Genomic DNA, 26,056 nt, shown 5'->3' with positions numbered 1-26,056 from the left:
AATCACCTGTTAAATCACCTGTTAAATCACCTGATAAATCACCTGTTAAATCACCTGATAAATCACCTGATAAATCACCTGTTAAATCACCTGATAAATCACCTGTTAAATCATCTGTTAAATCACCTGATAAATCATCTGATAAATCATCTGATAAATCACCTGGAAAAAAAAATCACATGTTAAATCACCTGATTAAAGATGCTCAGGGTAACTAATGATGATGTCATCATGTTGACAGGATTATGTCAGTGATTGGTCGCCTGAGGAGACGATCCAGAGGATGCAGCAGGGAAAGGTAACACACCTGTGTACTTGTACGAGAGTATAAGTGTGTATTTGTACTGCAGTATCTGTGTGTATTTGTGCTGCAGTGTGTGTACTTGTACAGCAGTATATGTGTTTTTGTACTAGAGTATGTGTGTACTTGTACTGCAGTATGTGTGTACTTGTACTGCAGCATGTGTGTACTTGTACTGCAGTATGTGTGTACTTGTACTGCAGTATGTGTGTACTTGTACTGCAGCATGTGTGTACTTGTGCAGCAGTATCTGTGTGTATTTGTGCTGCAGTATGTGTGTACTTGTACAGCAGTATGTGTGTACTTGTACTGCAGTATCTGTGTGTATTTGTGCTGCAGTATGTGTGTACTTGTACAGCAGTATGTGTGTACTTGTACTGCAGTATCTGTGTGTATTTGTGCTGCAGTGTGTGTACTTGTACACCAGTATATGTGTTTTTGTACTAGAGTATGTGTGTACTTGTACTGCAGTATGTGTGTACTTGTACTGCAGGTGGTGTCCCTGGAGCGGTTCCGGTCCCTGCAGGACAAACTGCTGCTGCTGGATTTCTCCGTCAGCGCTCACGACGGGAACGTCATCACAGCCGTAACTTTATTTACAAAAGGATCATCAACATAAACTTTATTTACAACTTAATGAAAACAGTTGACAACGTGTGTTTTTTCTTTCAGGTTTTAATTTATTTGAAGAGGACTCTGAGTAAAGGTGAGTCTACCTGAATCCTCAGAGGCTGGCAGAGACCTGAACGGTTCATCTGATCAACTCTTCGACTCTTCGACTCTGTGACTCGTTGACTCTGTGACTCTGACTCTTCGACTCCTTGACTCTTCGACTCATTGACTCTTCGACTCTTTGACTCATTGACTCATTGACTCTTCGACTCTTTGACTCTTCGACTCTTTGACTCTGTGACTCGTTGACTCTGTGACTCTGACTCTTCAACTCATTGACTCTTCGACTCATTGACTCTTCGACTCTTTGACTCTTCGACTCTTTGACTCTGTGACTCGTTGACTCTATGACTCTGACTCTTCAACTCATTGACTCTTCGACTCATTGACTCTTCGACTCTTTGACTCTTCGACTCTTTGACTCTGTGACTCGTTGACTCTGTGACTCTGACTCTTCAACTCATTGACTCTTCGACTCCTTGACTCTTCGACTCCTTGACTCTTCGACTCATTGACTCATTGACTCATTGACTCTTCGACTCTTTGACTCTTTGACTCTTTGACTCTTCGACTCTGTGACTCGTTGACTCTGTGACTCTGACTCTTCGACTCATTGACTCTTCGACTCTTCGACTCTGTGACTCTGTGACTCTTTCACTCTTTCACTCTTTCAATCTTTGTGTTTCAGAGGTTTTGTTTCGGGAGCTGGAGTCCAGACAGACGGCTCTGAGACACTTCATCAACTACCTGACTGAAACCAGAGACCAGAGGCTGCTGCTGGAGCTGCTCAGGTACCTCTACCTGTCTCTGTTCACACCTCTACCTGTCTCTGTTCACACCTCTACCTGTCTCTGTTCACACCTCTACTTGTCTCTGTTCACACCTCTACCTGTCTCTGTTCACACCTCTACCTGTCTCTGTTCACACCTCTACCTGTCTCTGTTCACACCTCTACTTGTCTCTGTTCACACCTCTATCTGTCTCTGTTCACACCTCTACCTGTCTCTGTTCACACCTCTACCTGTCTCTGTTTACACCTCTACCTGTCTCTGTTCAAACCTCTACCTGTCTCTGTTCACACCTCTACCTGTCTCTGTTCACACCTCTACCTGTCTCTGTTTACACCTCTACCTGTCTCTGTTCACACCTCTATCTGTCTCTGTTCACACCTCTATCTGTCTCTGTTCACACCTCTACCTGTCTCTGTTCAAACCTCTACCTGTCTCTGTTTACACCTCTACCTGTCTCTGTTCAAACCTCTACCTGTCTCTGTTCACACCTCTACCTGTCTCTGTTCACACCTCTACCTGTCTCTGTTCACACCTCTACCTGTCTCTGTTCACACCTCTACCTGTCTCTGTTCACACCTCTACCTGTCTCTGTTCACACCTCTACCTGTCTCTGTTCAAACCTCTACCTGTCTCTGTTTACACCTCTACCTGTCTCTGTTTACACCTCTACCTGTCTGTTTGTCCCTCAGGGCGCTGGGCAGGACGGAGGACGTGGCGGTACGTACCACACTAACACACCTGTTCTGATATCAGAGTGGTGGGGAGCTGATGTCATTTCCTGTCTGTTTCCATGGTGACAGCTGCTGCAGTATAAAGACCACCTGAGCATCGCAGATGAAAACAAGAGGCGGGACTTCCTGAAGAGCTGCCTCAGGTGAGTTTTTCTCTGTCTGGTTAGAAACTGAACAATCAGGATGATGTCATGATGATGTCATCAGTGACATGTTTGTTTGTTTGCAGTCTCCCGTTCTCCCCCGAAGATTCTGCTCACATCCAGGACCACTACACGCTGCTGGAGAGACAGATCATCATCGAGGTCTGAACCAGTCAGAACCAGTCAGAACCGGTCTGAACCAGTCTGAACCAGTCTGACCCAGTCTGACCCAGTCTGAACTGGTCTGAACCAATGTGAACCGGTCAGAACCAGTCAGAACCGGTCAGAACCGGTCAGAACCAGTCAGAACCGGTCAGAACCAGTCTGAACCGGACAGAACCAGTCTGAACCAGTCTGACCCAGTCAGAACTAGTCTGAACTGGTCTGAACCTATGTGAACCGGTCAGAACCAGTCAGAACCAGTCAGAACCAGTCAGAACCGGTCAGAACCAGTCTGAACCAGTCAGAACCGGTCAAGACCAGTCTGAACCAGTCTGACCCAGTCAGAACCAGTCTGAACTGGTCTGAACCAATGTGAACCGGTCAGAACCAGTCAGAACCAGTCTGAATTGGTCAGAACCAGTCTGAACCAGTCAGAACCGGTATGAACCAGTCTGAACCGGTCAGAACCAGTCTAAACCAATCTGAGTCTATTTGAACCAGTCAAAGCCTTTCTGAACTGGTCAGAACCAGTCTGAACCGGTCAGAACCAGTCTGAACCAATCAGAACCGGTCTGAACTGGTCAGAGTCTGTCTGAACCAGTCAGTTATGGTTAAGGTTCCACTTCCAGTTTAACTAACAGTTTAATAAAGTTTTCTTTCCGGTTGTTGCCAGGCGGCCGACCGGCAGGCGGAGCGAGGCGGGAAGGTGGAAATCTTCCAGAAGTTTCCCAGAAAAGCTTCGATCCTCAACATGCCGCTGATCACAACGCTGTACTACTGCTGCTTCTACCATTACTCCGAGTCTGAGGTTAGTCTCAGGTGAACTGAACCACTTTAAGGTGAACTGAACCAGTTTAAGGTGAACTAAACCAGTTTAAAGTGAACTAAACCAGTTTAAAGTGAACTGAACCAGTTTAAGGTGAACTAAACCAGTTTAAAGTGAACTGAACCAGTTTAAGGTGAACTGAACCAGTTTAAGGTGAACTAAACCAGTTTAAAGTGAACTGAACCAGTTTAAAGTGAACTGAACCAGTTTAAGGTGAACTAAACCAGTTTAAAGTGAACTGAACCAGTTTAAAGTGAACTGAACCAGTTTAAGGTGAACTAAACCAGTTTAAAGTGAACTAAACCAGTTTAAGGTGAACTGAACCAGTTTAAAGTGAACTAAACCAGTTTAACGTGAACTGAACCAGTTTGAGGTGAACTAAACCAGTTTAAGGTGAACTAAACCAGTTTAAAGTGAACTGAACCAGTTTAAGGTGAACTAAACCAGTTTAAAGTGAACTGAACCAGTTTAAAGTGAACTGAACCAGTTTAAGGTGAACTAAACCAGTTTAAAGTGAACTGAACCAGTTTAAGGTGAACTAAACCAGTTTAAAGTGAACTAAACCAGTTTAAGGTGAACTGAACCAGTTTAAGGTGAACTAAACCAGTTTAAAGTGAACTGAACCAGTTTAAGGTGAACTGAACCAGTTTAAAGTGAACTGAACCAGTTTAAGGTGAACTAAACCAGTTTAAGGTGAACTAAACCAGTTTAAAGTGAACTGAACCAGTTTAAGGTGAACTAAACCAGTTTAAAGTGAACTAAACCAGTTTAAGGTGAACTGAACCAGTTTAAAGTGAACTAAACCAGTTTAACGTGAACTGAACCAGTTTGAGGTGAACTAAACCAGTTTAAGGTGAACTAAACCAGTTTAAAGTGAACTGAACCAGTTTAAGGTGAACTAAACCAGTTTAAAGTGAACTGAACCAGTTTAAAGTGAACTGAACCAGTTTAAGGTGAACTAAACCAGTTTAAAGTGAACTGAACCAGTTTAAGGTGAACTGAACCAGTTTAAAGTGAACTGAACCAGTTTAAGGTGAACTAAACCAGTTTAAGGTGAACTGAACCAGTTTAAGGTGAACTAAACCAGTTTAAAGTGAACTAAACCAGTTTAAGGTGAACTGAACCAGTTTAAGGTGAACTAAACCAGTTTAAAGTGAACTGAACCAGTTTAAGGTGAACTAAACCAGTTTAAAGTGAACTGAACCAGTTTAAGGTGAACTGAACCAGTTTAAGGTGAACTGAACCAGTTTAAAGTGAACTGAACCAGTTTAAGGTGAACTGAACCAGTTTAAGGTGAACTGAACCAGTTTAAGGTGAACTAAACCAGTTTAAAGTGAACTGAACCAGTTTAAGGTGAACTGAACCAGTTTAAAGTGAACTGAACCAGTTTAAGGTGAACTGAACCAGTTTAAGGTGAACTAAACCAGTTTAAGGTGAACTGAACCAGTTTAAGGTGAACTGAACCAGTTTAAGGTGAACTGAACCAGTGTTTGTGTCTGTAGGGGACCTACAGCAGTCCGTTGAACATCCGTCAGACCTTCAAGGTGAGAACGTGGTTCAGAGTGTGACAGGTGAGTGACAGGTGAACCCTCCCTCCCTCTCACCTGGCTGACCTCTGACCCCAGATCTGTGAGAAGCAGTACCTGGTGACGGCGCTGGCGGCGAGGGCGAAGCTGAAGGCGTGGCCGGACGTGGACGCCATGTTGACCAGCAGGAACTGGCTCGGCTTCACCAGGAAGAAGTCTCCGCTCGCCTTCCAGCGCGTCGTCGACATCCTGCACAAGAGCTCCGCCCCCACGCAGGTGAGGGGGCGGGGCCTCAGGGGTTTGAGTGACAGCTGGTGTGTGATTGACAGCTGGTGTGTGATTGACAGCTGGTGTGTGATTGACAGGTGCTGCAGGACTACGTGGCGCTGGTTGATGATGCGGACCTCAGGATCTCTCTGGCGCAGAAACACAGATGTCACGACATCGTCATCAACGTGAGTCTGCTCGCACTAACGCTGCTCTCTGATTGGTCCGTATGTGTGATGATGTCATGGTGACTGTTGTGTCTCTGGGCCAATCAGACGTACCGAGACCTGAAGGACCGGCAGCAGCTGCTGGCGTACCGAGGGAAGGTGGAGAGAGGAGGAGAGGAGGAGAGGAGGATCAACGAGCTCCTCCACAACCAGGTGAGGAGGAGCAGGAGGGGGGGAGAGGAGGAGGTGAAGGAGTAGGGGGGAGGAGAGGAGGAGGAGGAGGAGGAGAGGAGGATCAACGAGCTCCTCCACAACCAGGTGAGGAGGAGCAGGGGGGGGGGGGGGGGGGGGGGGAGGAGGAGGAGGAGGTGAAGGAGGAGGAGGGGGAGAGGAGGAGGAAGAGGAGGATCAACGAGCTCCTCCACAACCAGGTGAGGAGGAGCAGGGGGGGGGGGGGGGGGAGGAGGAGGAGGAGGTGAAGGAGGAGGAGGGGGAGAGGAGGAGGAAGAGGAGGATCAACGAGCTCCTCCACAACCAGGTGAGGAGGAGCAGGGGGGAGGGGGGGAGAGGAGGAGGAGGAGTAGGTGAAGGAGGAGGAGGAGGTGTAGGAGGAGGGGGGGAGAGGAGGAGGAAGAGGAGGACCAACGAGCTCCTCCACAACCAGGTGAGGAGGAGCAGGGGGGAGGGGGGGAGAGGAGGAAAGGAGGAAAGGAGGAGGGGGGGAGGGGGAGAGGAGGAGGAGGTGAAGGAGGAGGGGGGAGGAGAGGAGGAGGAGGAGCAGGAGAGGAGGATCAACGAGCTCCTCCACAACCAGGTGAGGAGGAGCAGGGGGGAGGGGGGGAGAGGAGGAGGAGGAGGAGGAGGTGAAGGAGGAGGGGGGAGGAGGAGGAGGAAGAGGAGGTCTGCATCATGTGACTCGTCTCTTCTTCTCTTGCAGCAAATCCGCTGGAAGAACTGAAGACTTTTACTTTGAAACAACAGGACAGTGATGAAGACTTTTACTTTGAAACAACAGGACAGTGATGAAGACTTTTACTTTGAAACAACAGGACAGTGATGAAGACTTTTACTTTGAAACAACAGGACAGTGATGAAGACTTTTACTTTGAAACAACAGGACAGTGATGAAGACTTTTACTTTGAAACAACAGGACAGTGATGAAGACTTTTACTTTGAAACAACAGGACAGTGATGAAGACTTTTACTTTGAAACAACACAGGCTGTTAGTGACTCACTAAGTCTCCTTTTTATATTAATGTGAATGTAGAAAATAAAGTTTATTAAAATCTGATCTGGAGTCAGTCTGTTCTGGAGGAGGAGGAGAGGAGGAGGTGGAGGAGGAGAGGAGGAGGAGGGGAGGAGGAGGATGAGAGGAGGAGGTGGAGGAGAGGAGAGGAGGAGGAGGAGGTGAAGGAGGAGGGGAGGAGGAGGTGAAGGAGGATGAGAGGAGGAGGGGAGGAGGAGGTTCACTAAAAGCTTCCTGTTGTTTTTGTGAGTGTGATGAATTAATGATGACGACAGCATCACTTCATTCAGTCAGAGAGCACGAGGAGGAGGAGACAGAGGAGGAGGAGACAGAGAGAGGAGACAGAGGAGGAGGAGACAGAGAGAGGAGACAGAGGAGGAGGAGACAGAGAGAGGAGACAGAGGAGGAGGAGACAGAGAGAGGAGTGAAGAAAGAAGAGAGGAGACGAAGGAGCAGAGAGGAGTAAAGAGAGGACCTGGTGAGTTTTTACTTTGTTCACTATCTGATTCTACATCAGAGTACAAATACACACACGTGTACTCTGATCAGTATTACTGCTACTGTGTGTTACGGTGTGTGTTTTACTGTGTGTCTGTGTGTGTGTGTGTGTGTGTGTGTGTGTGGTTCTTTATAAATCTCTCAGTATCAGTTTATAATAGAGCTGATCAGTGATCAATAACAATATTTAATCAATAATTGGCCCCAGCAGCTGATTGATATAAAGTTTAATGGTAAATATAAAATGTGTTTTAAAGTGGCTGCAGGTGGAAAAGTTAAACAGGAAGTTCGTAAAAACCACAGAGAGCATTAGAACGAGCCGTTGTTGTGGCGGGGCTTTCCTGTGACTCACAGGAAGTAGAAACGCTGATGGACTTCCTGTCAGACACATTTTTTATCTTTCATTAACTGACTTCGTTAGTTTAAACTGAGTCACACTGTTTCTATGATTCATCTCATGATGCTTTTATTTTGAAGTGATATTCATGTCACAATGCTTTTATTTTGAAGTGATGACTGACATGTGTTCTCTGATTGGTCGTCAGACACGATGCATGCGTCGCCGACCGACTCGCCTCCGGCGGCGACCAACGTGAGCGTGGCGGCGTGTGCGCTGCCGCTGGCGGAGGGCGCCGTGCCGCTGCTGGTGCTGTACGGCGGCGTGCTGGCGGTCGGCGTGCCGGCCAACCTGCTGACGCTCTGGCTCACCTGGCTGCAGCTGCGGCGCAACAACGTGCTGGCCGTGTACCTGTGGAGCCTGTCGCTGTGTGACCTCACCTACCTGAGCACGCTGCCGCTGTGGGCGTGCTACGTGGCCGGCGGCCACTTGTGGCCGTGGAGCTCGGCGGCGTGCAAGCTGACGGGCTTCGTGTTCTTCACCAACATGTACGCCAGCATCTTCCTGCTGTGCTGCGTCTCCGCCGACCGATATGTGGCTGTCGTCTACAGCGTCGAGTCCCGCGGTCTCCGCCGCCAGCGCCTCGCCGCCCTCATCGCCCTCGCCGTCGTGGCCGTGGTCGCCGTCGGCCACATCCCCGTGTTCACCATGAGGGAGGGCGACGCCGCCGAGGGCGCCCGGCGCTGCTTCGAGCCGAGTCAGAGCAGCGCGGCGGTGACGGGCTTCAGCTACGCGCGGTTCGCCGTCGGCTTCCTGCTGCCGCTGCTGCTGTTGGTGGCGGCGAACCGCGGCGTGCTGCGGAACGTGCAGCGCAGCACGGGGCTGCGGACGGAGCAGAAGGAGCGCGTGCGGCGGCTGGCGGTGGCGGTGGTGGCGCTGTTCTTGGTCTGCTTTGCCCCGTACCACGTGGTCCTGCTGGTCCGGGCCGTGGCCTTCCACTTCCTGCCGGAGGACGCCGCCGCCGCCTGCCGCCTGGCGACCACCATGTACACGCCCTACACCGTGTCCCTCGGCCTGTCCACCATTAACAGCGCCGCCAACCCCATCCTCTACGTCCTGTCCAGCGACAACATCCGCAAAGACCTGAGCCGCGGTCTGGTCCAGGTCTGCCGCCGCGCACGCCGCCGACCACGACCCGACAAGATCCAGCCCACCAGGAACTCCTCAGACCTGAACGTGGTCACAGAGACCGGGAGATGCCAGGGACCTGAACCACCAGACCTGACCCACCAGGGACCTGAACCACCAGGGACCTAAACCACCAGGGACCTGAACCACCAGAGACCTGAACCACCAGGGACCTGAACCACCAGGGACGATGGTCTTCATTGGACTGCTGGACTCTGATTAACTGAGCTTGTCTCTGCTGGATTTAACTGGACTCTGGTGTTCTCTACTTGACTCTGCTGTTCTCTACTGGACTCTGGTGTTCTCTGATGAACTCTCTTGGACTCTGGCGGACTCTACTGGACTCCAATGAACTCTGGTGGAGTCCACTAGGACTTGGAGCAGCCAGCCTGGGTGGAAAAATAGCTGGAATTATTTTCCATAAAAGCCCAAATGTGGAGCCTCTGACACATTCTAATGCCTCTATTCCATCATATACAGTCTATGGTTCCATCATATACAGTCTATGGTTCCACCATATACAGTCTATGGTTCCATCATATACAGTCTATGGTTCCACCATATACAGTCTATGGTTCCACCATATACAGTCGATGGTTCCATCATATACAGTCTATGGTTCCACCATATACAGTCTATGGTTCCACCATATACAGTCTATGGTTCCATCATATACAGTCTATGGTTCCACCATACACTCTGATCTTATTATTGCATATTTCAATGAAATATTGTAAAGAAGAATAAAGGTTCAGATCATCCAAATCAGAGAAATCTATGCAACTTTATTGCAACGACCAGTTTTTGCTCGTTGGCTGCCATCTTGGTCACCATCTTGAAAAAAAGTATAATCTAAATGATAGTTCCCAACATGTATCCTTGATATATAATCAACATCACATTATATATATATATATAAATTGTATATCTTTTCAGTTCAACTAGGTAAGGTGAAAAAACGCAAGAAAATATCAAGATTAAAAACCAAACAAAAAAGTCAGTCTGGCTGCACTGTGATGTCCAAAAAAGACCAAGAACGACAGAAAATTACCAAAATAAGACATAAAATGACAAAAAAAAAGACATAAAATGACCAAATGAAGACCAAAAATGACAGAAAATTACCAAAAAAAGATGGAAAAAGAGAAAAATGACCAAAGTACAAAAAAAGAATAAAGACTGAAAATTACCAGAGAAGACCAAGAACAACAGAAAATTAGTTTGTTTCTTGGCTCTTTATTTTATGTAGACATCTTATGTGTAAATATGTTTGTGTAATTCAAAAAAAGTCCAAAACCAGATTCTTTCAAATTAATATAACTTCACAGGGCGACGCAACGTTCTGGGGATTCAGACTTTGTTTCTTCTTATGACGAAAAGTTGTTGTCACTTTATTTTTACTCACCTCGTCGTCTCCACACTTCACACGGGGAACGAAAAATACCTGCTTCCCGTAGACTAAATTTTATTTTGAAAGGCTTTAAATCACCTTCAAAACAAACAGCTCTGAGAGAAAATATAAAACAATGAAATAACGTAAATATATTTATGTTTAGGAGGAAAACAAACAAACAAACAAACAGCTCTGAGAAAAAATAAAATAAAACAATGAAATAATGTAAATTTATGTTTAGGAGGAAAACAAACAAACAGCTCTGAGAGAAAATAATATAAAACAATTAAATAACATAAATATGTTTGTGTATAAAAATGATCATCAGCTGAGAGAAAACTAAAAGTCTGCACAGCAACACATCATCCTGCTCTGATTGGCTCTCATACGGACGCTCTGATTGGCTGAGTCCAGCCGTGGAAACAGGCACAGGCCACGCCCCCCTCATTAATATTAGATGAACCTGCCAGACACGACTAAGGGTGAAATTAATTATTCATAACTGACCTGAATTAAATCTGACAAACACCTAATGATGTCACAGCGTTCATTCTCCAACCAGAGAGGAGCCAGGCCTTCACAATAAAAGCCCACAGTGGGATCTGGATGGACCTAGTTCTTCAGAATAAAAGCTCCTGAACAGGGATATTTTTCATAACGAGATAATTTCCTAAATAAATATTGAGTATTGACTAGTTTACAGTTTATTATCTGTAGCGCGGCTGAGGTTTGTGACGGATCAAAGCTTTGGTAGCTTAGCAACCAGGGCCAGGTGGCGTCCACCAATCAGAGCAGAGCAATCAACTGAAATCAGCTGCTCCTGTGGAGCCACTGACAGAATAAACAGCTGAAGTTCCCCTGCAACAGAAACTCTCAGGATCTCCGCAGGAAGCCCAGGATGGGGCTTGGTTTTCAAAATAAAAGCCCTGCGGCCCCTCAGCAGTGACTCAGACTCGTGTTGTTCAGATCAGTTTATTGTTGCTAACATGTTTCATCATTACAAAGATTCTTATACAGGTGATCAGAAACAGAGCAGTAGTGTTCAGGTGACCTCAGAGGTCAGAGGTCAGGGGGCGGGGTCAGGGTGCAACAGGAAAGATCATCACTGACACAAATCAAAGATTATTTTTCTCCTACAACAACAACAACAACACGATGATGATGTGCAACTTTAACAAAAGGTTAAAATGAATTCAGTGTTTTCTCCTCCGACAGGAAGTTAGCCACAGTTAGCTCAGCAGCTAACAGGAAGTTATTTCATAATAAAGGTGATTGGTCCCAACTGAGCCAATCAGACTAAAGGTCAAAGGTCAAACACAGCAGCCATCAGCAGGGAGGGGCGGGGTTAAAACCAGGGGGCGGGGCTTCCCAGCAGGTAAAATCCAATAAAAATAAAAGCAGCAGGAAGCTCAGACACACCCCGCCACAATAAAATCATCAAGTAAAAGCTAAACTGTCTGCAGCCTGATTGGTTTAGTCAGGTGTAGGGGGGCGGGGCCTCGGGGGTCCATCTGTAGGGGGCGGGGCCTCGGGGGTCCATCTGTAGGGGGCGGGGCCTCGGGGGTCCATCTGTAGGGGGCGGGGCCTCGGGGGTCCATCTGTAGGGGGCGGGGCCTCGGGGGTCCATCTGTAGGGGGCGGGGCCTCGGGGGTCCATCTGTAGGGGGCGGGGCCTCGGGGGTCCATCTGTAGGGGGCGGGGCCTCGGGGGTCCATCTGTAGGGGGCGGGGCCTCGGGGGTCCATCTGTAGGGGGCGGGGCCTCGGGGGTCCATCTGTAGGGGGCGGGGCCTCGGGGGTCCATCTGTAGGGGGCGGGGCCTCAGGGGTCCATCTCCAGCCCGTCCAGCGTCAGCTGGCTGCGGTGCGGTGAGTTGGGACTAGGAGGACCACTCGGGTTAGAACTGTTGGACGGAGTCGAGTGCTTCGTCGAGTCCGAGTCCGGCTACAGACAGACAGACAGACAGACAGACAGACAGACAGACAGACAGACAGACAGACAGACAGACAGACAGACAGGCAGACAGACAGACAGGATTAGAAAAATTGAACTAACATTCCAGTTTCAGTGTGTTACTTTGTGTGTGTGTGTGTGTGTGTGTGTGTTACCTCTCGCTCCAGGTCCTGGTCTGGTTCAGAGATGCTTCGAGACGAAGCTCCGCCTCCAAAATCTGAACCAATAAAAACAACAACATAAACAATAATCTCAGATCGCGCGTGCGTGCGAGTGTGTGTGTGTGTGTGTGTGTGTGTGTGAGTGTGAGTGTGAGTGTGTGAGTGAGTGTGTGAGTGTGTGAGTGTGTGAGTGAGTGTGTGAGTGTGTGAGTGAGTTTGTGAGTGAGTGTGTGAGTGTGTGAGTGTGTGAGTGTGTGAGTGAGTGTGTGAGTGTGTGAGTGAGTGTGTGAGTGTGTGAGTGAGTTTGTACCTGAAGCTGTGCGTGTGATGTGTGTCTTGCTCCTCTGTTGCCGGGAGATACTGGACAGTGGGCGGGGCTTATCCTTCACCGAGTCATCCTGAGAGGAAGGCAACACACTCTGCACACACACACACACACACACACACACACACACACACGCACACACGCACACACACGCACACACAGACAGAGTGATATCAGGCAGGTGTTGCTGTGTGTTGTGTTGCCGTAGTAACAGTCAGGGTGCTTGTAATGAACTACAGCTCCCAGAATGCCTCTGAAGCCGGGGCTCATGGGAGATGTAGTTAGTGATGTGGAGCAGGCAGGAGGAGGTGTGTGAGGAGGAGGAGGTGTGTGAGGAGGAGGAGCAGCAGCAGGAGGAGAGAGAGAGAGAGAGAGAATCGGCCTACCCTTCCCAAAGAGGAGGTGGAGGGAGAGGAGGAGGAGGAGGAGGGCTGCAGGAGGCTCTGCTGGGAGGAGGAGGAGCAGGAGGAGGCGTCTTTCTGCAAGAAGGCGCCGGCCGACGCCAGCGTCATGTGATAGACGTGCTCAAAGTTGGAGGGAGGAGAAATGAGACGGGAGGAGGAGGAGCAGGGGGAAGGGGAGGGGGAGGGGGAGAGGGAGGTGACATCACACACCTGAGGAGGGGGGGAGGAGGTGAGACAGGGGGAGGAGAGAAGAGAGGAGGAGTCAGTGGAGGAGGAGGGGGAGAACATGCCGGCAGCAGGAGGAGGAGGTGCAGAGAGGAGGAGTTACCAGAGGGAGGTCCATGAGGACCTGCATGCCGTCTCCTGGTCCCATGTGGGCCACGTGGTTGAAGTTGGTCGGGTTGGAGATCATCTTGGACCGGAGCTCCGGGTCCCTCAGCATCTCCCTGAACAGAGGGGTCAGAGTCTAGACCTGGACCTGGACCTGGATCTAGACCTGGATCTAGACCTGGACCTGGACCTGGATCTAAACCTGGACCTGGATCTGGACCTGGATCTAGACCTGAATCTGGACCTGGATCTAGACCTGGACCTGGATCTAGACCTGGACCTGGATCTAGACCTGGATCTATCGCGCTATCACACAGGTTATTACATGCGCTATTACACAGGTTATTACATGTTATAACACATTGTAGCACACGTTATTACACCTGTTATTACAGGTTTTACCTCCTCTGCTGAAGCCGCTCCTCCTCGGGAACCTTGAACAGGAACTTCCTCTTACTGCGAGTTCGAACCATCAACTTCCTGCTGTGGTCCGAAGTCTCCGGGATGGTGAGGTCTCCCTCTGAGGACAGACAGGTAGAGAGACAGGCAGGTAAGGTCCTGGTGGTTCAGATGAGGTCATGTGACATCACCAGGTGTGTGGTTACCTGAGGAGGTGTTGCTAAAGTAGATCAGACGAGGAGGTTCAGAACTCAGCAGGTTCAACGTCCCTTCAACATTCAGAGGTCTGATCTGAGGACGGAGACAGGGCTGTTACTACACAGGTTATTACACACACTACTACACAGGTTATTACACAGGTTATTACACACGCTACTACACAGGTTATTACACAGGTTATTACACACGCTACTACACAGGTTATTACACACGCTACTACACAGGTTATTACACACGCTACTACACAGGTTATTACACACGCTACTACACAGGTAATTACACACGCTACTACACAGGTAATTACACAGGTTATTACACACGCTACTACACAGGTAATTACAGGTAATTACACACGCTACTACACAGGTAATTACACACGCTACTACACAGGTAATTACACACGCTACTACACAGGTTATTACACACGCTACTACACAGGTAATTACTCACGCTACTACAGAGGTAATTACACACGCTACTACACAGGTAATTACACACGCTACTACACAGGTTATTACACAGGTTATTACACACGCTACTACACAGGTAATTACACACGCTACTACACAGGTAATTACACACGCTACTACACAGGTTATTACACAGGTTATTACACACGCTACTACACAGGTAATTACACACGCTACTACACAGGTTCTTACACAGACAATTACACACGTTAGTACACAGGTTATAAAAACGATAATACAAACGATATTACACACTGCTGCTGGGCTGTGATTGGCTGTCTGTCTGCTGGGCTGTGATTGGTTGTCTGTCTGCTGGGCTGTGATTGGCTGTCTGCTGAGCTGTGATTGGCTGTCTGTCTGCTGGGCTGTGATTGGCTGTCTGTCTGCTGAGCTGTGATTGGCTGTCTGTCTGCTGGGCTGTGATTGGCTGTCTGTCTGCTGAGCTGTGATTGGCTGTCTGTCTGCTGGGCTGTGATTGGCTGTCTGTCTGCTGAGCTGTGATTGGCTCTGTCTGCTGAGCTGTGATTGGCTCTGTCTGCTGAGCTGTGATTGGCTGTCTGCTGGGCTGTGATTGGCTGTCTGTCTGCTGGGCTGTGATTGGCTGTCTGTCTGCTGGGCTGTGATTGGCTGTCTGTCTGCTGGGTTGTGATTGGCTGTCTGTCTGCTGGGCTGTGATTGGCTGTCTGTCTGCTGGGCTGTGATTGGCTGTCTGTCTGCTGGGCTGTGATTGGTTACCTTACGGAGGGAGATGGTCTGAACCCACTCTGTGGTGTGGATGTCGAAGACGTCGAGGCCGTACTCGCTGTAGACCGTCAGGTGGGATGAGTTGGAGCCTGGAGAGACAGACAGGTGATCAGTTACCTGGCGGACACCTTCATGATGTCACTGCAGGTGATATTTAACCAATCATATGCTGAGGTCACCTAACCTGAACTCACTGACCACCTGTTGTACCTGAACTCACCACCTGTTCCTGAACTCACCACCTGTACCTGAACTCACCACCTGTTCCTGAACTCACCACCTGTACCTGAACTCACCACCTGTACCTGAGCTCACCACCTGTACCTGAGCTCACCACCTGTCCCTGAACTCACCTCCTGTTCCTGAACTCACCTCCTGTTCCTGAACTCACCACCTGTACCTGAACTCACCACCTGTACCTGAACTCACCACCTGTACCTGAGCTCACCACCTGTCCCTGAACTCACCACCTGTCCCTGAACTCACCACCTGTACCTGAACTCACCACCTGTACCTGAACTCACAACCTGTACCTGAACTCACAACCTGTACCTGAACTCACAACCTGTTCCACCTGAACTCACCTGCTGTACCTGAACTAACCTGCTGTACCTGAACTCACCACCTGTACCTGAACTAACCTGCTGTACCTGAACTCACCACCTGTACCTGAACTCACCACCTGTACCTGAACTCACTGATCTGAACTAGTTTTCGTGACGTACTGCATGCGAGCGGAGTGGCGGGCCACATCAGCTCCTGGGTCCGGGACCGGCGGCCCTGTCCGTCCACGTAGACGCCGAGGTGGCTGAAGCAGAGCAGCAGCTCGGCAGAGCCCACCTCCAGGGCGTGCAGGGCGTCCAGGGGCTGCTGGGCCAGGAAGGCCAGCGAGGGGTCCGCCGGGCTCACCAGGCTGATGGGGGACGACTCCCCCTGCAGGGCCAGCAGAGCGAAGCCCGACGGGTACCCGACACACAGCCGCTCCCTCACCATGCCGAGCCACTGCACCGTGCCTGGCGCCTGCACCTCCCACAGCTTCTTGTGGTGCGGCTTCGCCCGGGTGATCTCGTAGCACAGGACCTGGGGGACCAGAACCACAACCAGAGCATTAGACCAGAACTCCCGCTGCAGCCCCGGGTATACCTGTCAAGTTTTGGATTTGAAAATAAGGGAAATTTTTCAGCACCGGCCGCGAGCAGCGCCACCACCCCAACCTAGCTCCAGTATCCCTCACACAAAATGACTAAAAAAAGACACAAAAAGACCAAAGACAGGCACAAAATGACCAAAGACAGGCACAAAATGACTAAAAAAAAGACACAAAAAGACCAAAGACAGACACAAAATGAATAAAAAAAGACAAAATGACCAAAAGACACAACATGACAAAAAAAGACACAAAATGACCAAAAGAGACACAAAATAACTAAAAAAGAAACGACACCAAATGACCAAAAAAGAAACAAAAAAAGACACAATATGACTATTATTACTAATATAAATAATATATATATATAAATATATAATATAATTATTATTATAAGTATTTTTACTCCACCTGGGCCCGGTTAAAATGCGGGAGGTTTACAGGAAAATATTAATACGGGAGGATGGCGGGAAAGAAGGTAAAATACGGGACTTTCCCGGCCAAAGCGGGACCCTTGACAGGTGTGGGCGGGGCCGGCGGTCTCCGTTCAGCTCTCTGACCTGGCGTTTGACGGCAGCCAGCAGGCAGGCGGGTCCTCCGGGGCGCAGCACCCCCGTGGTCAGCGCCTGGCAGCCTTTGGTCTCCGCCAGCTTGATGTCGAAGGCGGGCTCGGCGCCGTCCAGCGCCCCCCAGGGGTGGAGGTGCACATGGCGGTTCCTGCCGCACAGCAGAGCGATGATCTTCTCCTTCGGGATCAGATCGATCTGGTAAACCTTCTTACTGTCTGCTGCTCGCACAATCACTGCAGAGAGACAGACAGGTAGTCAGACAGAGAGACAGACAGGTCACTGCAGAGAGACAATCAGGTAGTCAGACAGAGAGACAGACAGGTCACTGCAGAGAGACAATCAGGTAGTCAGACAGAGAGACAGACAGGTCACTGCAGAGAGACAGACAGGTAGGTCAGAGAGAGAGAGAGACAGACAGACAGGACAGACAGTCAGAGAGAGAGACAAACAGGTGACTGCAGAGAGACAGACAGGTCACTGCAGAGAGACAATCAGGTAGTCAGACAGGTCACTGCAGGGAGACAGACAGGTAGGTCAGAGAGAGAGAGAGACAGACAGACAGGACAGACAGTCAGAGAGAGAGACAAACAGGTCACTGCAGAGAGACATACAGGGCACTGCAGAGAGACATACAGGGCACTGCAGAGAGACAGGCAGGGCACTGCAGAGAGACAGACAGGTCACTGCAGAGAGACATACATGGCACTGCAGAGAGACATACATGGCACTGCAGAGAGACATACAGGGCACTGCAGAGAGACATACAGGGCACTGCAGAGAGACAGGCAGGGCACTGCAGAGAGACAGACAGGTCACTGCAGAGAGACATACATGGCACTGCAGAGAGACATACAGGGCACTGCAGAGAGACAGGCAGGGCACTGCAGAGAGACAGGCAGGGCACTGCAGAGAGACAGACAGGTCACTGCAGAGAGACATACAGGTCACTGCAGAGAGACATACAGGGCACTGCAGAGAGACATACAGGGCACTGCAGAGAGACATACAGGGCACTGCAGAGAGACATACAGGGCACTGCTCATGTCTGTCTGTCTGTCTGACCGTCTGTCTGTCTCACCGTCTCTGGTGACCTCGACCACGAACAGCCCGTCTTCCGTCCCCAGGGCGATCCTCTCCTGATCTGTAACATAATCACAAACATGTACACACTGTTATTACAGGTTAATAACAACAGTGATAACATGTCAATAACAGTCATTAAAGGCTAATAACGGTAGTTATTACAGGTTAATAACAACAGTGATAACATGTCAATAACAGTCATTAAAGGCTAATAACGGTAGTTATTACAGGTTAATAACAACAGTGATAACATGTCAATAACAGTCATTAAAGGCTAATAACGGTAGTTATTACAGGTTAATAACAACAGTGATAACATGTCAATAACAGTCATTAAAGGCTAATAACGGTAGTTATTACAGGTTAATAACAACAGTGATAACATGTCAATAACAGTGATTAAAGGCTAATAACGGTAGTTATTACAGGTTAATAACAACAGTGATAACATGTCAATAACAGTCATTAAAGGCTAATAACGGTAGTTATTACAGGTTAATAACAACAGTGATAACATGCCAATAATGGTGATTAAAGGCTAATAACGGTAGTTATTACAGGTTAATAACAACAGTGATAACATGCCAATAACAGTGATTAAAGGCTAATAACGGTAGTTATTACAGGTTAATAACAGTTTACTGACCGAGCACGGCGGCCGACAGCGTGGTCTTGATGATTGGCAGCGAGGCGTTGTAGGCCTCATGCAGAACGTGAACCTGCTGGTTCTTCAGCAAGTTCTTGGTCAGGATGCTCTGCAGACCCTCCAGGATCCGGACCCACTTCCTCTTCTCCACCTCGCTCTCCGCCAGCACCAGCAGAGACACCGAGGACAGCTGTGAGATCAGCTGGGAAGAGGTCACCTGACGGCAGCAAAAACAAACGAGTCACACGGAGGTCAGAGGTCAGACACCCAGAGGTTACGAGGGGCGGGGTCTCCTACCCTGAAGATGCAGGGGACGTCTTTCCTGGTGGCGTGGATCACATCGGACGCCAAGACGGAGCTGACGGAGAACTCCTCGTCTCTGTAACAGAACGTGTTCCTCATCATAAACCATCTGACAGAACGTGTTCCTCTGACCAAAACAATCTAATTACTACATGAGACTGTTAGCTGTGTGCACTGCAAGGTTACAAAAAAAGACACAAAATGACAAAAAAAAAACACTTTTCTTGGTTCTCTGAGCTCGCTCTGACCCTTTTCAAAGCCTCCTGAAGTCCCCCAGACGGTTACCTGAGATCCAGCACCAGACTGGCGACCACCCCTGGCTGGGTGGACTTTCCCTCTGGCACGTCGTAGAGGAACAGTTTGCAGTCGGAGACCAGGGCGAAGGCTCGCTGCCATCCCTTCTTCACCCCGCTGGGCTTGGGGATCTGCCACAGAGAGGGAACACGTTAGTCTCTGGAAATACCGTCAACCTTCAGAGCCGCTCCGCCTCGCCGGGACCTGGTCCTCACCCTGACATAGCCCTTGTAGGCGGTGCCGATGCCTCTCTGGACGTCGATGCCCTGCGGACGCTTGGCCTGCTCCGCCGGGATTGGACAGACCAGGGGGGCGTGGTCCTTACAGGTGACGTGGCAGATGAAAGAACACACTGGGGACGGACAGGAAGACACGAGTCAAGCCTCTAATGACTGGTATAGACATCTACAAATACAACACCTTCAGGACTACCTGAACCTTCAGGACTACCTGAACCAATCAAGACTACCTGAACCATCAAGACTACCTGAACCTTCAGGACTACCTGAACCTTCAAGATTACCTGAACCTTCAGGACTACCTGAACCATCAAGACTACCTGAACCTTCAGGACTACCTGAACCTTCAAGATTACCTGAACCTTCAGGACTACCTGAACCAATCAAGACTACCTGAACCTTCAAGACTACCTGAACCTTCAGGACTACCTGAACCTTCAAGACTACCCGAACCTTCAAGACTACCTGAACCTTCAGGACTACCTGAACCTTTAAGACTATCTGAACCTTCAGGACTACCTGAACCTTCAAGACTACCTGAACCTTCAGGACTACCTGGACCTTCAAGACTACCTGGACCTTCAATAAAAAAAAGAAGACAGTCAATGTTTGTTTATATGTTGTGGAACAAATACCAACATGAGTGATATTAATGGGTACGACTTGTTTAATGATCTGTGATGTGGTAATGTCCTCTCCATGAAGTCATAATATATATAAATATTTTAGTTAAGTAGCTCTACTCAGCTCCAGGGAGTCCTCAGGTTGATGCTTTAACTCCAGTCAACCAGGGTGACGTACCTTCACAGGCGTAGCCTTGCCGGAGGAGTCCCACCATCAGGGAGGTGCAGTGGGTGCACTGGGTCGGGCTGGAGAAGGTCTTGATGCTCAGCTGGTGAGCTTTGGGCTGGAAACCCACACACACACACACACACACACACCACATTTACCGAGACTCTTCAATAAAGAAAACAGCTGAGATCCGAAAGACTTGGAGACAGTTTTACAGTCAGAATAACACGTTAACTCTCATCTCTCCATCATCACAATAGCTGTGTTTCATTAACCCATTTAAGGCGGGAAAGCATTACATCATTTCTACCATTAAAACCGGGGGGGGGGGGGGGGGGGGGGCGCTGTTGCGTTATTCTACCATTAAAGCCGGGAAATCAGATAAATGGTTTTGTAGTATTTTTAGTTTTTTCCATCTATTTTCGGTCCATCCATGTGGGAGTGTCCCAATGCATCATGGGACTTTTCCAGAACTTATAAATCGTGGTGAAGACGACTATAGCGGAGGGAGCTCAGATATAACAGCTATAAGCTCTCAGATACTTTATGAATTTCATTTCTATCTGCTACAGAGGCTGAAAAATCTATTATTTAGTAGGAAGAGTTGACACTTCTGTTGGATTTACAGAAAAACTTCAGGTTTTAGGGGCTTATTTTAAAATCGCCCAGAGGTTTTACAGGCATTTTTTCCAGGCGTTTTAGGCCTAAATGGGTTAAGGGTAAAGAGTGGCCACCGGAAAAGTCTCAGGCCACGCCCTCTCAAATGTCCGCCCACTCTGCGTGTCCCCATTACAAAAAAAGGCCCCAAGAGGGATTTAGAGACTCCGGAGGTGACATATGGTTTTTGAAAGTCGCAACAGATTTAACACGGCAGACACAACTGTGGTCGCCAATAAGTCTCCAATAACACCAGAAAAAAAGTCTCCAATAACACCAGAAAAAAGTCTCCACGAACACCAGAAAAAAGTCTCCAACAACACCAGAAAAAAGTCTCCAATAACACCAGAAAAAGTCTCCAATAACACCAGAGAAAAGTCTCCAATGACACCAGAGTCTCCAACAACACCAGAAAAAGTCTCCAATGACACCAGAAAAAGTATCCAATAACACGAGAGAAAAGTCTCCACTAACACCAGAAAAAGTCTCCACTAACACCAGAAAAAAGTCTCCGACAACACCAGAAAAAGTATCCAATAACACGAGAGAAAAGTCTCCACTAACACCAGAAAAAGTCTCCACTAACACCAGAAAAAAGTCTCCGACAACACCAGAAAAAGTCTCCAATAACACGAGAGAAAAGTCTCCGGTAACACGAGAGAAAAGCCTCCAATAACACGAGAGAAAAGCCTCCAATAACACCAGAAAAAAAGTCTCCAATAACACCAGAAAAAAGTCTCCACGATCACCAGAAAAAAGTCTCCAACACACGACAGAAAAGTCTCCAATAACATGAGAGAAAAGCCTCCAATAACATGAGAGAAAAGTCTCCAATGACACCAGAAAGTCTCCAATAACACCAGAAAAAAGTCTCCACTAACACCAGAAAAAGTCTCCAATAACACGAGAGAAAAGTCTCCAATAACACCAGAAAAAGTCTCCAATAACACGAGAGAAAAGTCTCCAATACCACCAGAAAAAGTCTCCAATAACACGAGAGAAAAGTCTCCAATAACACGAGAAAAAGTCTCCACTAACACCAGAAAGTCTCCAATAACACGAGGGAAAAGCCTCCACTAACACCAGAAAAAGTCTCCAAAAACACCAGAAAGTCTCCACTGACACCAGAAAAAGTCTCCACTAATACCAGAAAAAGTCTCCAACACACGAGAGAAAAGTCTCCAATAACACGAGAAAAAAGTCTCCAATAGCACCAGAAAAAGTCTCCAATAACACGAGAGAAAAGTATCCAATACCACCAGAAAAAGTCTCCAATAACACGAGAGAAAAGTCTCAAATAACACGAGAAAAAGTCTCCACTAACACCAGAAAGTCTCCAATAACACGAGAGAAAAGCCTCCACTAACACCAGAAAAAGTCTCCAATAACACGAGAGAAAAGTCTCCAATAACAGCAGAAAAAGTCTCCACTAACACCAGAAAGTCTCCACTAACGCCAGAAAAAGTCTCCAACACACGAGAGAAAAGTCTCCAATAACACGAGAAAAGTCTCCAATACACCAGAAAAAGTCTCCAATAACACAAGAGAAAAGTCTCCAATAACACGAGAAAAAGTCTCCACTAACACCAGAAAGTCTCCAATACACGAGAGAAAAGTCTCCAATAACACGAGAGAAAAGTCTCCAATAACACGAGAGAAAAGTCTCCAATAACTCCAGAAAAAGTTGCTTGATTTGTCGATAGTCGCTTTTTTGAAAAATATTCGCTATGGGAATATATATAATATATACCTGATTCAGAAGGCTCGCCTCAAGAGTTTACGACACTGGAAGACACAATAGGGCCAAAAAGAGGATTTTTCCCCCTAAAAACTCTTTATTATCGAAGTGCATCGTCACAAATAACAGGAGAAAAATAGACATTTTAAAGAAATACGCAGCGACGGAGCTTTACGAAATAAAAGTTCTTGTAGTTATAAACTCAAAAAAGTTCACGAAATATTTTACATTTGGAGCACAAACTTTAAAGTTTCACAGCTTTTTAGTTGGAAGTAAACAATGTTTTAAAGTAAGTAAATATAGCATGCAAATATTGTTATTATTATTATGATGGAGAGAATTTATTCACTTCTTTACATTTAGTAATAATCCTGTCAACAACATTTAATATCGTCGGTTAGTATTCTGGTTAAAGAATGTCACGGTCGCGGGGTGTATTTATTAAAAAAATTATATTAGTCTCAGATCAGTTCTCAGACTCAGACGTGTGGACTTCATGCTGACTCAAACCTGCTAACGAGCTGAGGCCAGAGGAGATCAAACCTGCTAACGAGCTGAGGCCAGAGGAGATCAAACCTGCTAACGAGCTGAGGCCAGAGGAGATCAAACCTGCTAACGAGCTGAGGCCAGAGGAGATCAAACCTGCTAACGAGCTGAGGCCAGAGGAGATTTGATCCTCACGTCCAGACTGACAAACGCCGAGCCTTGTAGAAATGATCGAACGGCCACTTAACACTCACTTTCTGTCCTATGCTCGTTTGATAAATGAGGGCCCGGTCTCTGACTCCTATGTACCTTTGGTGTGGTCAGTGCTGACACCTGGTAGGTGGGGGAGGGGCTCGCCGGGACAGACGCTGCTTTAACTTCCTGTTGACAGAAATGGGACAGAACTCAGGACAGCTGAAGAACATTTAAAACATGAACACAGGCAGAGAATCAAGGTTTGTGACTGACCTCGTGCTCAGAGGTGGCAGAGGGCGACGGGGTCGTGGTCTCTGATTTCAGGGGGGTGGAGTCCAGGTCTGTGGTCTGCATGTCAAAGAAAACAAACGTTGGAAGCGACATTTACACTTCGGTTTACAGACGGACCTCATTCAGACCAGACTACTGTCTCGACCTTCTCAAGACTACCTGAACCTTCAAGACTATTGTACCTAAAAGACTATTGTTCTTTTGTCTTTAGAGGTTGAGAGCCCAAACCTTTTCAAGACATCCCCAAGACTACCTGAATCTTTCCTGGACCTCTTCACCGAAGAAGACCAGGGGATATGGGTCAACTAGCTAATGTTTGACCACAGATAGCCCAACTCTGAACTTTGACAACAGAAGCTTCACACTTTAGCATGCTAACAGTCAGCGGTGGGGGTTCCTGAATCGGCTGCTGATTGGCTGACGTCATCACATTATCAAAATGTTGATGTTCTTGATAGACAATCAATATGGCTGAACACTGGTGAGATCTTTGAGGTTAAAGGTCGCTGCGCTCTATGTCACCTCACATTGGAGTCTAGTAGCACAAAGCTAGCAGCTACAACTGAGGTTAGCTCTCACAGCTAGCTGCCCAAGAGGACTATGGGTAAGAGTGACGGTATGCAGGGGATTGTGGGTAGACTGGCGGATGAACTTACGTCTTCCCAGAGAGCGGGCAGCGAGGAGGCGGAGCAAACTGACGCCTCCATGTGGCAGAGAGAAAAAAACAACACTTCAGACACTACACCTGTGTGACATCATCATGTGATATCATCATGTTTTTTAGTTCAGTTAACTGGAACTAAAATGTCTCAGCGACGCAAGGACGCCGGTGGATCATCATGGTGGACCCAAGACTCACTGAAGGACCCTGGGACTCACTGAAGGACCCTGTCTCAGCGGCACGAGGACGCAGCAAGCGGCCGCGGATCATAATGGTGGTTGAAGAGTGGAACAGGAACTCTGATCCGGATCAGTACAAAGTATTCTCCACTTAAATTAATTCTGCGAGCCATGTGCTGCATTCATGTGGTGTCTACACATGTGGTCTACACTCTCTACGTAGTTAAAATCAACATCCTAACTAACGTAACCGTGAGTCAGGGCTGCACCGCGCTAACCAAGGGAGACTCACTCTGAAGGTGAGGTCCGGAGCCAGAGGGGACGTGTTGAAGTACTCAAAGATGGAGTCCTGGAAGTCTGGAAGCTTCAGACCTGCAGAGACAGAAGAGACATGAACATGTGACTGGTTTCTGGAGGCCAGCTGGACCCTGAGGGACTCCAGGTGGTCTCTGGAGGCCAGCTTGACCCTGAGGGACTCCAGGTGGTCCCTGGAGGCCAGTTGGGCCCTGAGGGACGACAGGTGGTCCCTGGAGGCCAGCTGAGCCCTGAGGGACTCCAGGTGGTCCCTGGAGGCCAATTGGGCCCTGAGGGACTCCAGGTGGTCTCACCTCTGTCTGAGCGGGAGCGACCATCCTCCATCTCTCTCTTCAGAGTCTCCACCTGCTCCCCCATCTCCCGACTCCTCTCCTCCGACTCCTTCAGCTTACTGCGAACAGACAGGCAGAGAGAGAGACAGTTAGTTGTGTTTTCATCAGTGAATTTCTCTGAGCAGAGACTCCAGGTGAGGGGACAGACAGACAGGTGAGGGGACAGACAGGTGAAGGTACAGAAAAGACAGGTGAGGGGACGGACGCGTGAGGGGACAGACAGGTTGTCTCTGTGACCTCTGACCTCTCCAGGCTGATGTTGGCAGCTTTAACCCGTCGCAGCTCCTCGTGGACCAGCTGCTTGGCTCGGATCTCGGCGTCCAGGGCCGACTGCAGCTCCAGGCGGGCCGACATGTCCACCTTCTGGCTGCGCCGGACCTTCCACAGGGGGTCCTGAGGGGGACGGGGAGGACAGGGTTAGGACCCACTGAAGGACCCTAGGACTCACTGAAGGACCCCAGGACTCACTGAAGGACCCTCAGACTCACTGATGGACCCCAGGACTCACTGAAGGACCCCAGGACTCATTGATTGACCCTAGGACTCACTGAAGGACCCTAGGACTCACTGAAGGACCCTAGGACTCACTGAAGGACCCCTGGACTCACTGAAGGACCCTAGGACTCACTGAAGGACCTAAGGATGCACTGAAGGACCCTCGGACTCACTGAAGGACGGGGATTCCTTTTATTATGGTTTATTATGAGTGAAGGACATGCAAGCCAATAGCCATGCAAGCTTCTTAGACCCCGCCCATACCTATGTAGAGGGAAACCTGATTGGCTGGAAGCAGTGACCGACACACTCACCCTCCTGTCTCCACCAATAGGAGGCCAGGGCTTCTTAGGAGGCGTGGCCACTCCTGACTCAGGCTGAG

At 48.5% G+C, this 26,056-nt stretch overlaps 3 protein-coding genes across 5 annotated transcripts in view; 2 read left to right on the top strand and 1 right to left on the bottom strand.

The window, feature by feature from the left end:
• The window catches only part of vipas39 (VPS33B interacting protein, apical-basolateral polarity regulator, spe-39 homolog), an 11,865-nt gene extending 4,986 nt beyond the window's left edge, over window positions 1-6,879 (top strand). For both annotated transcript variants that reach the window (XM_059356108.1, XM_059356109.1), the window contains exons 7-19: window positions 242-298; window positions 795-887; window positions 974-1,007; window positions 1,662-1,764; window positions 2,454-2,481; window positions 2,565-2,638; window positions 2,725-2,800; window positions 3,474-3,608; window positions 5,129-5,170; window positions 5,252-5,428; window positions 5,518-5,607; window positions 5,695-5,799; window positions 6,524-6,879. In XM_059356108.1, coding sequence (XP_059212091.1) covers window positions 242-298; window positions 795-887; window positions 974-1,007; window positions 1,662-1,764; window positions 2,454-2,481; window positions 2,565-2,638; window positions 2,725-2,800; window positions 3,474-3,608; window positions 5,129-5,170; window positions 5,252-5,428; window positions 5,518-5,607; window positions 5,695-5,799; window positions 6,524-6,544 — 1,035 coding nt within the window. In that variant the 3' untranslated portion in view covers window positions 6,545-6,879. The remainder of the gene's footprint in view (window positions 1-241; window positions 299-794; window positions 888-973; window positions 1,008-1,661; window positions 1,765-2,453; window positions 2,482-2,564; window positions 2,639-2,724; window positions 2,801-3,473; window positions 3,609-5,128; window positions 5,171-5,251; window positions 5,429-5,517; window positions 5,608-5,694; window positions 5,800-6,523) is intronic.
• Window positions 6,880-7,657: 778 nt separating this feature from the next.
• LOC131990906 (probable G-protein coupled receptor 132) lies at window positions 7,658-9,442 on the top strand. Its single transcript, XM_059356128.1, has one exon. It carries the CDS (start codon window positions 7,883-7,885, stop codon window positions 8,984-8,986), a length of 1,104 nt encoding a protein of 367 aa, XP_059212111.1. The 5' UTR covers window positions 7,658-7,882; the 3' UTR covers window positions 8,987-9,442.
• Window positions 9,443-11,208: 1,766 nt separating this feature from the next.
• cdc42bpb (CDC42 binding protein kinase beta (DMPK-like)) overlaps window positions 11,209-26,056 on the bottom strand; it is a 44,444-nt gene continuing 29,596 nt past the window's right edge. The window contains exons 18-38 of one of the 2 annotated variants that reach the window (XM_059356071.1): window positions 25,424-25,572; window positions 25,141-25,238; window positions 24,825-24,904; window positions 23,675-23,749; window positions 23,516-23,587; window positions 20,335-20,440; window positions 19,510-19,646; window positions 19,286-19,425; window positions 18,995-19,076; window positions 18,698-18,914; window positions 18,047-18,109; window positions 16,960-17,201; window positions 15,978-16,332; window positions 15,244-15,341; window positions 14,026-14,110; window positions 13,823-13,940; window positions 13,419-13,536; window positions 13,073-13,300; window positions 12,672-12,780; window positions 12,356-12,417; window positions 11,209-12,191 (exon numbers count right to left, since the gene is read on the bottom strand). In XM_059356071.1, the coding sequence (XP_059212054.1) occupies window positions 12,069-12,191; window positions 12,356-12,417; window positions 12,672-12,780; window positions 13,073-13,300; window positions 13,419-13,536; window positions 13,823-13,940; window positions 14,026-14,110; window positions 15,244-15,341; window positions 15,978-16,332; window positions 16,960-17,201; window positions 18,047-18,109; window positions 18,698-18,914; window positions 18,995-19,076; window positions 19,286-19,425; window positions 19,510-19,646; window positions 20,335-20,440; window positions 23,516-23,587; window positions 23,675-23,749; window positions 24,825-24,904; window positions 25,141-25,238; window positions 25,424-25,572 (2,757 nt within the window). In that variant the 3' untranslated portion in view covers window positions 11,209-12,068. The remainder of the gene's footprint in view (window positions 12,192-12,355; window positions 12,418-12,671; window positions 12,781-13,072; window positions 13,301-13,418; window positions 13,537-13,822; window positions 13,941-14,025; window positions 14,111-15,243; window positions 15,342-15,977; window positions 16,333-16,959; window positions 17,202-18,046; window positions 18,110-18,697; window positions 18,915-18,994; window positions 19,077-19,285; window positions 19,426-19,509; window positions 19,647-20,334; window positions 20,441-23,515; window positions 23,588-23,674; window positions 23,750-24,824; window positions 24,905-25,140; window positions 25,239-25,423; window positions 25,573-26,056) is intronic. The other variant, XM_059356072.1, reaches the window with a different exon arrangement.

Source organism: Centropristis striata, chromosome 18 (assembly GCF_030273125.1).
Source record: "Centropristis striata isolate RG_2023a ecotype Rhode Island chromosome 18, C.striata_1.0, whole genome shotgun sequence".
NCBI classification, from domain to species: Eukaryota; Metazoa; Chordata; class Actinopteri; order Perciformes; family Serranidae; genus Centropristis; species Centropristis striata.
This window is presented reverse-complemented; position numbering and strand designations above follow the sequence as displayed.

Coding starts and splice junctions, on each gene's coding strand:
- LOC131990906 (XM_059356128.1), top strand. CDS start 7,883: ATGCATGCGTCGCCGACCGACTCGCCTCCGGCGGCGACCAACGTGAGC.